The sequence below is a fragment of the Suricata suricatta genome, chromosome 9 (assembly GCF_006229205.1).
Source record: "Suricata suricatta isolate VVHF042 chromosome 9, meerkat_22Aug2017_6uvM2_HiC, whole genome shotgun sequence".
Lineage (NCBI taxonomy): Eukaryota > Metazoa > Chordata > Mammalia > Carnivora > Herpestidae > Suricata > Suricata suricatta.
Window position 1 is genome coordinate 42,854,038 of NC_043708.1, and position 14,225 is coordinate 42,868,262.

The 14,225-nt window shown below is 38.5% G+C and overlaps 1 protein-coding gene across 1 annotated transcript in view; it reads left to right on the top strand.

Moving 5' to 3' along the window:
- Nucleotides 1-6,662: 6,662 nt before the first annotated feature.
- The window catches only part of DLGAP5 (DLG associated protein 5), a 38,680-nt gene continuing 31,117 nt past the window's right edge, over nt 6,663-14,225 (top strand). The window contains exons 1-3 of the mRNA XM_029951539.1: nt 6,663-6,736; nt 8,128-8,366; nt 13,060-13,244. Of these exons, the coding sequence (XP_029807399.1) occupies nt 8,129-8,366; nt 13,060-13,244 (423 nt within the window). The 5' untranslated portion in view covers nt 6,663-6,736; nt 8,128. The remainder of the gene's footprint in view (nt 6,737-8,127; nt 8,367-13,059; nt 13,245-14,225) is intronic.

Sequence of the window (14,225 nt, forward strand, 5' to 3'; positions counted from 1 at the left end):
CCATTTTGCTTTCTTCCACAAGTTTTGATTGAATTCTTTTCATTATCATTTAGTTTTAGGCATTTCTAAATTTCCATCATAAGTTCTTCTTAAACCAAGAATTGTTTTTTTAATATTTTATTTTTTTAAGTTTATTCATTTATTTTGAAAGACAGAGAGTAGGAGTGAGGGGCAGAGAGAGAGAGAGAGAGAGAGAGAGAATCCAAGTGGACTCCATGCTATTAGCACAGAGCCCAATGCGGGGCTCGACCTCACACTTGAGTGGAAACCAAGTCAGATGCTCAACCAACTGAGCCACCCTGGTGCCCCTGAAGATTCTATTTTTTAAGTAACCTCTATACCTAATGTGTGGCTCAAACTTACAACCCCAAGATCAAGAGTCGCATGCTCTACTGACTGAGCCAGCCAGCTGCCCCAAAACAAGAATTATCTACTGGGAATTTTTTAGTGTATCTTTTTGCTCTTACTGTCTATTGAATATCTATTCTTTGAAGTTTGTTGAAGTTTTTTTCCTGGCCTAGTATGTGATCATTTGTAACTTCCATGTGTGCTTGAGAAAAATATGTACTCTCTGATTATTCCTTGTTCATTTGGGCAAGTTTGTGAATTGTTTTGGTCAGATCTTCTGTATATCCCTGCTAACATTTTGTCTGGCCTATCAATAATGACAAAAGTGCATTGAATCACTCACAATAAGGTGGATTATCAATTTTTTCTGTAGTTCTATAAACTTTTACTTCATCCATTGTGAATCTATTTTTTCAGATATATATGTGTTTCAAATTGCTCTACCTTGGTGAACAGAACCTTTTATCATGACTCTGTGACTCCATCAATCGCTAACAATGCATCAGCTTTCTTTTTGGTTAGTATTTGCCTGACATATTATATACCATTCTTTTATTTTTCACTCTATATCCATGTGCTTTGGGTATATACCTTACAAACAGCATGTATTTGAATCTTTAAAATTCAATCTGTCTTCTGACTAGTGAGTTTATTCCATTTATACTTACTGTAATTATTGATATATTTGTAACTTTTTCTATCATCTTAATTTGTAAATTCAGTTTATCCCATTTTCTGTTTCCTACTTTAAAAAAAATTTAATGTTTATTTATTTTAGAGAGACAGAGAGAGACAGAGCATGAATGGGGGAGGGGCAGAGAGAGGGAGAGACAGAATCCAAAGCAGGCTCCAGGCTCTGAGAGCTGTCAGTACAGAGCCTGATGCAGAGCTCAAACTCAGGAACCACAAGATCATGACCTGAGCTGAAGTTGGACGTTTAACTGACTGAGCCACCTAGGCACCCGTTTCCTATGTTTAAAAAAGTACCATATGTAAAAGCCCCTTATTAGATGCAAATTTTAGTATAGCCTCTTACCCCTGTTTTCTCTTTACTCTCACCTTCCATATCTTGATATCATCTAGAGACTTTCATTTTATGTTATTGTGAATGTATGTTACCTTTTTTTGTCCTTCACGGTTTTTAAAAAGCAATAAATATTTCTAATGTATTTGGTCACTTTCAAATATCTATTTTTCTTTTTCTCTGGGAATCTCCAGGAGTTCTTATTTGCCACTGTATAAGAGCATGCACATTTTGTCCCAAGACAGGCAGAGGAGAAGTCAAAGTCAAATTCTAATAATTTCCTATTTTATCCTCCACTGCCTCCTGCCCTAAGCCATATCCATCTTCTCAGAAACACAAGTTCAGAAAAACCACATTGCCCCCAAATTTCTTTTTCCTAGGTATATGGGTGTTTACTAGGTACCTTGGCATTTTTTCCTCCTCTGTAATTCCTTTGAGGTTGATCTTGGAGGAGAGAGCCAGCAATTTTACTTTGTCAGCATCTTGGTAGGAAGTAGAACTGGAACTAATTATTTTATTTAATCTTCCCAACATTCCTAAGAGGTTGATAAGGAAATGAGAGTCAGAGAACTTGCCCAATGTGAAGTTGCAATTTTAAATCCCAACTATTTGACTCCAAAGTCTATGTGCTTTTCCATTCTCAAATCAACATTGAAACAAGCCATATTTTCTTACTCGGCTACTTAATTAGCTGTGGGATCTAACACAAGTCATTAATCTTCAAAGTCCTTTCATCACTAAAAACTGACTCGTCATCTATACTCTCTGCCTGTGTTTCAGTAATTCCCAGTGAGGATTCAATTCATTACAGTATGGTTTCTGCCACCATTGTTCAGTTGAAATTATTCTCACTAAGGTTGCCAATTTCAGCCTTGCTGCTAAACAGATTGACATGCAATGTTGAGTCCTTCCTATATGTTATGTTTTGTTTTATATTTCTTAATGCACCAAAGTACTATAGTTTTAGTTAACTCAGAAAATTACTTGAAGGTTTGCAGAGGGAACTCTTATAACAGCCATACTTACAGGTTTCATTTTTATGTGATGCTGGACCAGGGAGAAAAGTGAGAAAAGACTGGAGAGATCACACAAAAATTAATTCAAGATAGATCACAGACCTAAACCTAAGAGATAAAACTACCAAGTTTCTAGAAGAAAACACAGAGAACAACTTCATGACCTTGTGGTAGGCAAGTATTTCTTAAAGAAACAAAGCACTAAAAAACACAAGAAAAAAACTCATAAATTCGACCTCATCAAATTTGAAACGTTCTACTCATCAGTGATGCTATGAATAAAATGAAAAGGCAACTAACAGAGTCAAGTTTTCTGTTCTTGGATTGGGAGGTCACAGATAAGCAATGGGAGGAAGCTAGAATGATCCATGTGGTAATGGATTACAGTTGGAGACATCAGCATGATCCTGTGATTAATTTTGTTGTAGGCTGATGTTGAAGAGACCACCAAAGCCAAATTAAGGTGAGGCAAAACTTTATTTATGGCCAGACCAAACCTGAACTCCAGATGGTAAGGAGCAGAGAATGGCCCTGAACAAAAGTTACATTGAGATAATATAGATGTACATAGGATTCTATGATAGCCAATTACATCGTGACATGTCGATCACCAGTTTTGGCGAGAACCTATCAAGGTTGTGATACCCGGTCATCAGTTTTGGTGGGAACCTATCAAGATTGTTCTTTGTTATTCTAAGTGACCAATCATAGTGGGACAGTGACTAAGCAATTTTCTGTAGGCATGGCCTTGATCAGACCATAGAAAAGAGGCAGGAACAGTTTGCAACAAGTCATCCAATGCATTCCATAAGTAAGTTAACCCATTACATTCCAGGAGAAGTTTAACCCATTACACTCCAGAAGAAGTTTAACTCATTACATTCTATAAGCCAGCCTACAACAAATTTAATATAGACACATATAGTTACATATAGAAATATTTATATATACGTATATACATACCTTAATATAGAAACAGGTATATTTCTTCACCCTGTCAGCTGAGAGACTTTCCAGTAGCAAGGAGCACACCTAATATCCAGATCTTGGTTTCTGGTACCATTCTCCAATAAAAGGAACCAGAGTCCTTTAGAGAAATGGGTGGTCCTAGTAGTGGGTCAGAGAAATACAATATATGTTCAGAGCGTCTTATAGAGCCAGGAAGTAAGGAAATACTAAAATAAATAGACAAAATAAACAAATAACAACAAAAACCCCTCAATCATGAAGACTGAAAATGACAGAGGAACAAACTGAAAGGGCTACCCATGGCCAAAGTTAGAACAATTTGAACAACCAAATAAACAAAGTAGTATTAATGTATGATCCAAGGTATAAAGAAAATATCCATGAATCCTGAAATAAATGATTGAATAAATAATGGAGAAGAGACAAATCTCCCATGTAAACCATTCCAAATAAGATGAAACAGAACTTCCTACTTCTTTAAAAAAAATTTTTTTAAATGTTTGTTTGTTTATTTTTGAGACAGAAACAGAACATGAGTGAGGAGGGGCAGAGAGAGAGAGGGAGACACAGAATCCAAAGCAAACTCCAGGCTCTGAGCTGTCAGCACAGAGCCCAATGCAGGGCTCGAACCCATTAACTGTGAGATCATGACTGAGCCGAAGTTGGAAGCTTAACCAACTGAGCCACCCAGGTGCCCCACTTCCTACTTCTTCTTAATTGTGGGCTGCCCATAGTTACTTCCTTCAAAAGAGAACAATCTGGAAAATGGGGGAAAAAGTAAATTTATAGTGGAGAATCCTGACAAATACTACCTCAGCCAAGTGATTAAGCTTAACATTAACAGCGATAAATCATGTTGATAGTATGTACTCTTGATGTGATATAATGAGAATGATGCTTCACTTCTATGGCCTTTCTCCCAAGAAGCAATAACCCCAGTCCAGTTATGGGGAAAGTATCAGACAAATTCCAGTTGAGGGACATTCTACAAAATACCTGCTCTTCCTCACAATTGTCAAGTTTACCAAAAACAGGTAACAAAATTTAACAAAAGGAAAGGTCTGAGAAACTGTTACAGTCTAAGGAGTATAATGCAACTTTTGATGACTAAATGCAATGTGGTATCCTTGGGCAGAAAATGATCAGTGGGTAAAAAACAAGGAATAAAGGGGCCCCTAGGTGGCTCTGTCAATTAAGTGACTTCGGTTCAGGTCACAATCTCACGGTTCATAGCTTCAATCCCCACACCAGGCTCTGTGCTGGCAGCTCAGAGCCTGGAGCCTGCTTCAGATTCTGTGTCTCCGACTTCTTCTGTTCCTCCCTTACTCGCACTGTTGTGGTCTCTCAACAATGAATAAACATTAAAAATTAAAAAAAAACCCAAGGAATAAAGTATGGACTTCAGTTAATAATAATGTATCAGTATCACTGCATTAATTGTTAACAAGTGTACCATACAATTGAACAGGGAGAAATATATGTGGGGACATATGGAAACTCACTCTACTATTTTTGTAATTTTTATGTTAATCTAAAATCATTCTAAAAGTTTATTATTTTAAAAAAGTCAACCAACAGCCTAGAAGAATATATTCAAAATACATATATATAACAAAGGACTTGTATCCAAAAGAGATAGAAGTCCTACAAATGAATACTTAAAAGACAAACAAATTTTAAGATAACCCCCAATTTTAAAAATATAGGCAAAAGGCTTAAATAGACATTTCACAAGGTCTAAAAATAATCATCACTATTAGACATGGGGGAACTATGAAATGAAGACTAAATACGATTTCACACCCACGAGAGGGGTTAAAATTAAGTAGTGATGACTCCAAATGTTAGCAAGCATGTGGAAAAACTGAGACTTTTACACATCACTAGTGGGAGTGCAAAATGATCCAACCACTTTGGAAAACTGCTTGTTAAGTTTAAGAATGTTTATAGCAACTTTATTAGTAATAAATAAAAATTAGGAAAAGGCAAATGTCCATCAGCCATTGAATGGATAAACAAAGTACAGTTAATCTTTGAACTACAAACATTTCCAAATTATATATATATATTATATATATATATAATATACATATATATATATTTTTAGAGAGAGAGTACATAACCAGGAAGAGGGGCAGAGAGAGAGAGAGAGAGAGAGAGAAAGAATCTTAAGCAGCTTCATGCTCAGCAGGCAGAGCCCCACACAAGGATCAATCACATGACCCTGGGATCATGACCTAAGTGGAAATCAGGAGTCAGAGGCTCAACTGAGCCACCCAGGCACCTCCAACATCTTTTGTATGGATATTATAAACTATATTCTTACAAGAAAGTAAGCTAGAGAAAATAAAATGTTATTAAAAATCAGGTCCACTTACAGTACTGTATCATATTTATAAATAAAGTCTATATATAAGTGGACCCAAGCAGTTCAAACATTGTTCAAGACTTGATTGTAGACAATGGATACTTTTTAGCAATAAAAACAACTAAATGCTGATTAACACAACAGTAGCGATGGGTCTTGAAAACATGAGAGGAAGAAGGCAGATCTGAAAGTGCCTACCACCTTTGTTTTTATGATGTTAGAAATCAGAGGAGAGGTTGTCTAAAAGGTGGGATATTGGAACCAGGCTTGAAGGAACGCTTGGGCGGTGTTTACACAGCTGTTTATACTAACAGAACTCATCAAATCTACACTGGAAAAAAAAAACCACTACGTTTTCCACTGTATTTAAATTTTACTTAAAAAAAGATGGGCGAGGGGTATAAAAAAAGGCCGGCAACGTTTAAAAAACACTAAACAATACAAGCAGAAATTTGCTGTGGTAAATCTTTCCTTTGAAACGTTGAGGAAAACATTCCAATAAACTCTGCTGGATTTTTGTGACTAAATAGGGACACTAAAACTTGCAAACTCTAAGCCCCTTCTCTTCCGATTGCCACTGTCCTTCCTCGGATACCGGGGACCCCGGGAGAAACGTGGTCATTCACTGTCAGGCACACGGTGACCACGCCGGCTAGTTACTCGCACCACTAGCCCAACCTCAAATCCGGGATTACTCTTCTCCTCAGAAATTGCAGACCCACCCATTGACTCCCCTCACAGCCACCCTTTGAACCGTAGGTTTACCTTTCAATCAATTCAAATGTCGCAAGGAGATAACCAATCACAAGCCTCATCGAGGGGAAGGGGCGGGCACTTCTCCGGAAGTGTTGGTTAAAACCCCTCCAATCAGAAGCTTCCTGCGGGCTGTTTGAATTTTGCGGAGGTCTGGGTGATAGGTTTTCCGGCTTCGGAGGCGGTAGTGGTGTTTCAGACCCGGAGGGTTCATCTACTTTTAGTTCGATTGAGGTTTTACTCCAGAAGCTGCCTCAGGTAGGTGGGTGCTGGGGAGCTGGAGGGAAGGCGCTGTCCTGCTTCATTGTGGAAGGTCTGGAAGGGTGGGGAGACCGCGGCTGTGGACTGGACACAGCTCAGGGAGTCTCCTCTAGCACCGTATTACACATCCTTCCCGTAGCTGATGACGCAGCCCTCTAAGAGAGTAAATACTTGTTGCCTTGACCTGTGTAGTAGTCAGTGTTTCACCACCGGGGCGTAATTAGCCTTTGGGGCGGGACAGTATTTAGTAAGTGTTGCTGAGTATTGTTGCCCCCGACTTTAAATTCCAGTAGCGCTTCTAAGATCCCGTGACAACCGAAAAAAACCCGGTTGAGAACCTGGAGGCAAGCAAGACTAAGGCATTTCTGACTTTTAAGCTGAAAGGAGCTCCAGTAAGTCAAAGAACAGCTCTTAGATATAGGTGAAAATCCAGGCCGCCTGACCTGGGATGCTAGCTCCACCACTCTTAATTTACCTCATCTGTATATTGGCGATAATAATAACTACCATTTAGGATTTAGGTGATTGTTAAATGTGCCTTTAGTGTTCTTTCTCCCTCTCCCACTTTCCCCTCTCTGCTGTGTATAGTACTATAGTGTATTTTTAAATAGTACTCGGCAGGAGATGGAAAATCAAATAGTAGAGGAGTGGTTTTTAAAATTTTGTTTTTAAGTAATATGCACACCCAGTGTGGGGGTCGAACTCACAACCCCGAGATAAAGAGTCGCAGGCTCCACGACTGAGCCAGCTAGGCATTCCACGGAGGATTCATGATGAAAAACACAATCCTGGGTTGCTTGGCTGTCTCAGTTGGTAGAGCGTGCAACTCTTGATCTCGGAATCAGGAGTTCCAGCCCCACGGTGGGTGCAGAGTTTACTTAGGAAGAAAGAAAACACAGTCCTTTATCACTTCCCCTAGGCTCTTAAAGAGGAATCTATTGGTATGCAAGTCAGATTCATTCTCATTTTTAAACTCTGTTGACTGCTTTAAATTCTTTAACATTTTAATTGGTGCATTTCTTGGGCAGATTTTCCTTTTATCTGGAGTTTTCTAGCAGACTCTCTCAGTTAATCTTGTCGAAGAGTGTAGCGTGCTTTTAACTGTTTTAACTTCCTAATGCCTCTGGTTTATATACTGGACTGTAGCTTCCTGGGCCTCACTTCATCTGTCAAGCAAGTTCCTATTTAGAACTCCAAAATAAGCTGGTGTGTTTTATCTTTCAACAACCTCCTTCCCTCTCTTCAGTGCCACATATTTATTCCATTTTGTATCTTATTTTTATTTGCAAAGGCTCTGAGGCAGGACAGGAGGTGAATTGAAATCTTAATTTTTTAAATACTAAAATGAAAATCCATGGAAGTTGTTCTGTCTCTCTTTTCTCTGATAGGATGTCTTCATCACATTTTGCCAGTCGACACAGAAAGGATTTAAGTATCGACATGATTAGAACTAAAATTGCTCACAGGAAATCACTGTCTCAAAAAGAAAACAGACATAAGGAATACGAACGAAATAGACACTTTGGTTTGAAAGATGTCAACATTCCAACCTTGGAAAGTAGAGTTCTTCTTGAATTAGATGAGACCTGTCAAAAGCTTGTTCCAGAAAAGGCCAGTGGCAAGCCAAGTAAGTAAAGGTCTATTGTAACTTTAATGCTTTGAAGAATGAATAAAATTTGTTTTAATACCTGAAGTTACAAAAAATGTTGACCAGAGAAATGTAGTTTTGAAACAGCATTCTAGGTGATTTGGTATTTTCTACAACTAAATACTGTCTGTTTAAGGTAAAGGCTGTGAAGGCCCCTGGCTAGGCTAAAACTATTCACCTGTGGAATATTATAACACTATATTATCTATATTGCATTATAAGAATCCTAAAGTTCTTACTTTTCTTAAGAATCCTAAAGTTCTTAGTTTTTTTTTTTTTAAGTTCTTACTTTTGGAGCTCGGTAAGAGAACTATTGACAAGATAAATTTATAAAAGACATTAAAAATAGAACTTGGGTGCCTGGGTTGTTCAGTTGGTTATGTCGGACTCTTGATTTTGGCTCAGGTTATGATCTCATGGTTTGTGAGTTTGAACCCCGCAGAGCCTGTTTGGGATTCTCTCTTTCTCTCTTTCTGCCCCTCTCCTGCTCGTGTGCACACACAGTCTCTCTCTCAAAATAAATAAACTAAGAAAAGAAATGAGTAAAGAATCCATGAAATAAGGATACTTTACTAACAGGAAAATTTCTCAGAAGAGCAAAGAATTTGCCCTTGCAGTTTGCCAAAAAAGGCTTGGGGTCACTAGGAAGGAAAAAACCATTTAAAGAAGAAAGGCATGATCTCAGCAAAAGATAAAAATAATAAAAATAGAGTGTCTTAGGAGGCAAAGAGTCACCGGACTCCTTTTTAGTTGCATTTATATAGCAGGACCCAGAAGCTGGATGGCAGTGAAATAAAATAAAACAGGGATAAATGCTGAAGAAATGGCAGAAAGAAAGTCTTTTGAGAAGTTTTATAGAGAAGGAAATGGGATGCTAAGTTGTTTAACTCTTCACTGCTTCAGTTTTAAAGTTTCCAAGAGCAGTGTAATATGTGGCACTTATAAGATACTCTACCTAGCTGAGCATAATTGATTCTGTAAAAGAGAAGCTTGGGCTAGAAGATTTTTTCTGGATTTATCATTTTTGTGATTCCAAAGGAAAGTAAAAGAAAAGAGTTGGACAGTGTTATAGGGTTTTATTTTTGTTTTTGAGAAGAGCTGATCTGAGGAAATTGGCTGGTAGTTGAAGGGGAGAAAGTAAAGAACAACATCTCTTAGGAGCTGGGAAGAAATGAAAACCGGGTCATAGAATGACAGAGGATGCCTTCTTAAGGAAGAACTTGACATTTTTTGGTTTGAGAAGCAGTGATGTTCTTAAGTCATCCCCTTGCCTCTACTCTTGCCCCCTCATATGCTCCATTCCTTGACCCAAATCTCAAATCAAAGTCTGACCCTGTCACTATGCTATTAAAATATCTTTGGTGTATTTTCCATTTGCAGAGGCTTAGAGGTGTCAGTGAGTGAGTGTGTTCCAGAGAAACACAAGTTGGCAAGCATGGCTAGAGAGGAATGAGGAAAGAAAGGGTAGCTCCCATTCCTGTGGAGCCCTCAGGGGACTTCATAAGGACTTTAGATCTTACTCTGGGTGAAATGAGAAGCCATTAATGGATTAATGAGTATTTATATAAATCTGACTTATGTTTCAAAAGGATCACTGTGGCTGCTGTGTTAATAATAGATTGTAGGCTGGAAAGTATGGCCTCAGGAAAACCATGTAGGAGACCACTGCAGTAATTTAGTTGATAGGTATTGCCTGATCAGAGTGGTAGCATTACAGATACAGGTACAGATTACAGGTTGCCTTCTGGATAGACTTAGAAAGTTGAACCAATAGAATTTGCTAATGGATTGGATGTGGGGTGGATGAAGAAAGAAGAATCAGGATAATTCCAAGGTTTTTGGCTTGAGCACCTAAAAATATGAAGTGGCCATTTACTAAATTGTAGAGGATCAAGGGAGGAACAGTTTTAGGAGGAGGTTGGGATGAAAAGGTTATAGAGTTCAGTTTGGGACATGTTCAATTTAGAAGCTTGTTAGACCTGTAAGTGTAGATGATGAAAATGTAGTTGGATATAAGATGAGTTCAGGAGAGAAGTCCGAACTGAGATATAAATTCAGGAACTGTCAACTGTTACTCTTTGTTGGAAGGCATTAGACTGGATGTGATTATCCAGAGTTTGGGGATGGAAAAAGGAGAGAAGAGAGATTCAGCACTCCAACATTTAGAGGGTGAGGACACAAGGGGAAACCAGCACAGAACTGGAGAGCAATGCAAAGTAAAGCAAGAGGACAAGAAGAAGAGTATGGTATTCTGGAAACCAACTGAGGCAAGCGTACAAGGAGGAGAGACTATGTCAACGTTGCTTGTTAGGTCAAATAATAGTAGAAATGAGAATTTGAACTTAACTGCCATGGAGGTCACTAATCTTGATGGGGAGTTTTGATTGAATGAAAGCCAGGTTGGAGTGGGTTCAGAAAATGGCAGCACCATTCAGGACCTATTCTTGCCCTAAAAGTTTAACTTGAGTCTAATCAAAACCTTCGAGGGGTGCCTGGGTGGCTCAGTCGGTTAAGTGTCTGACTCTTGTGATTTCAGCTCAGGTCATGATCCATCTGTGGTTCATGGGTTTGAGCCTGCATCAAGCTCAGCATTGATGATGTGGAGCATGTTTGGGATTGTTTCTCTCTCCTTTTCTCTCTGTCCCTCCTGCGCACTATCTAAATAAATAAATAAACTTAAAAAAAAACCCTTATATATAATTTCTAGTTTATAAAAAACATGAAGGCTAGAGGAATGCATAAAAAACACAATAAAGGAAACAAATACACAGTGCAGGACATTCTCTAGGACAGCTGACTAGCTTTTTTTAATAAGATAATGTCATAAGAAATAGGGTGCCAATTGTCACACGAATGAATTAAGGAGTGACAAAATATTGATGTTTCTGCAAGGCCCTGGGTTGGTTAGAGCTCTTTCTTTGGCTGGTTGTGTTTGGTCATAAGTTTGTTTGCTCCAGTGTGGTGTGTAAGTGTTGTGTGTTATGTGTGTAATGACATGAGAAAGTTTGAAATACTGGCATGGATGTGACAATTGGGTGATCATTGGAGGAAAGAAAGCCAAAGAATTGAGAAGCCAGCCTAGTGGAGAGGTCATCAAGATTTGTACAGGGATGGCGATGGAGACAGTGACAGGGAACCAGGAGCTAGAGCCTTTGAGGAACCAGAGGAAGCCTGAAGGGCCTATAGGTACCAAACTGGGATACTGGATAGTATGATCTGATGACATGAAATGTAAAGGTGGGATCTTTTGGTGAGGAAGAGGAGGAAATCACTGGGAAGCAATGGTGAGGACACTTCCCCTCTTTAGGTCCAGTGATCTCACCAGTGTGAGAGAAAACTGGGGAAGCTGTCTCAGAGGGAGAGCCCGGTTTCAGTTTGATCAAGAGATGAAGGGCGGGGGGAAAGAGATGAAGGGAACATTTAGAGAAGAAGTTGAGAATATAGAGATTTTGTTGATTAACCATTTCATCATGTGTGCTTTTGCATATTCTATCCTCTGCCTTATTATTATTTTGAACAACTTCATTGAGGGGTAATTTATATAGCATAAAAATATCTACTCATTTTAAATACATCTTTTTCTAATAAATTTCCTTAGCTGTACAGTTCTATCTTCCTAAATTATTTTTAACCCTTACCCAGTGGACAAATATATGCTCATTCTTCAGAACTTTTTTCAGGTATTCTCTTTTCTGAAGAACCTTTCCTGATCTCTCCAGGGAGGGAGGCCTATACTGATTCTCTATTGAGTGCAGTCTCCTATTTATTTCATGCTAAACCAGACTGAAACTGTTTGTTTCCCCAGGATACTGTGAGCTTCTCAAGGGGAGAAATTCCCTGCCTAAGAATGTCTTGCACATAGACCCTTATATTTCCTAAACCAGTTAAAACAGAGTATATAGGTGGAAACCTAAGTTGAACTAAAGAAACTGACAGGTAGCCCTAATAATGGGGTATGAGTTAACCCAAAACTTAGTGGCTTAAAACAAGAAACATTTAGTATTTCACACAATTTTTGTGGGTCAGGAATTTGGGTGCAGCTTAAGTGGGTGGCTGTGGAGGTTGCAGTCAAGATGTCATCCGGGGATGCATCTACATACCTGACTGAGACTGGAGGATTCGCTCCCCAGAAGACTAACCCACGTGACTGGCAGAGTTGATGCTGGCTTTTGGCAGGAGGCCTTGGAACTTTGTCATGTAGACACCTCCATAGGGCTGCTCGAGTCTCCTTAAAATTCCACAAGTCCACTGGCTTCCTCCAGAGCAAGTGATCCAAGACAGACAAGGCAAACTGCAGTGTCTTTAATGACCTAGCCTTGGGAGTCACACTCCATCATTGCAGTATGCTTTGTTGGTTATCCAGGTCAGCCCTATTCAGTGTGGGAAGGGATGACACACAGACATTGTTACCTGGAGGTAAGAATCCTTGGGGTTAGCTTGGAGGTTGGCTATCATACGAGTTCTTTAATTCAAAAGTGAAGTGATAAACACCCAATATGTAGCAAGCAGTTAAAAGCAAAGGTAAAAGAAATAGAAATTTTCAAAGAATAGAGGTTGAAATGACTTGTGGTTAGAGGTCTAAGGAATGAATGTAGGTTACTAAAAGCAGAAGTTGAAGTTAGAAGTTAGACATTTGCCTAACTTTTTACCTGAAATGTTTTCTTCTGCCTAGGATCAACAAAAACTACGCTTGGTGATCAACGAAAGCAGATGCTCCAGAAATACAAAGAAGAAAAGCAACTTCAGAAATTGAAAGAGCAGAGAGAGAAAGCTAAACGAGGAGTATTTAAAGTGGGTCTTTATAGACCTGATATGCCTTGTTTTCTGTTATCAAACCAGAGTACAGAGCCAAAAAAGGTAAATTTACTATCCTAATTTGATATAGAGGAATAGTTCCTTTTAACTGGAATTTTTTTGAGACAATAACTAAAATAAACATTTCCCCTTACTCTCTTTATTTATTATGTTGATAGGAGGTGGGAATGACATAATAGTAACTCAGAAGATGAAAGTCAGGTCTCTTGATGTTGCTGTAGGTTTTTGAGATAGGAAAAACAAGTGGGCAGAAGTCATGTTCTGATAGGCTGAGGAGGACTGGTCTGAGAAGCCAGAGCACTGGAACAGAGGATAGAAGCTCAAGGAGGGGTGATCTAAAGAAAATAGTCAATGGGTCGAGATCAATAAAGTTTGCACAGGAGTAATGGGATTTATAAATTAGGTAGTCACTGATGGTTTGCTATTTTAAAGATATGTATAAAAGATCTCAAACTGTATACTCATTCCTTATTTAGATAAGAATTAAATAATATAAAGGCCCAAGACATCGCCTATTTTTCTGGGCTTCATGCATCCAATTGATTTATTTAACCAACTTTGATTATTGGATAATTATCTGTGTATGACCTTAGGATAAGGTGGAAGAGACCAAAGTAAATACAATAGAGTTCAAGTTGAAAAGATATAGATAATAATCTCTCTCTCCTCTCATATACAGAATATATTTATGTTTGGAGGAATGTCAAAGAAGACCTTGGAAGGGGTTAGATTTTAGCTGGCTTTTTGAGATATGGAGAATGCCAGTCATTGGTCCAAGTTATAGACAAGCATTAAAAATGTTAAAAATATATGTAGGAGAAACAAATATAGGGGGAAAAAAAAGACTAAACCAAGAAACAGACTCTTAACTATAGAGAACAAACTGAAGGTTATCAGAGGGGAGGTGGATGGATGAAATAGGTGGTAGGGATTAAGAAGTCACTTGTGATGAATGCTGGGTGGTGTATCAAAGTATTGAATCACTATGTTGTATACCTGAAATTAATATAACACTGTATGTTA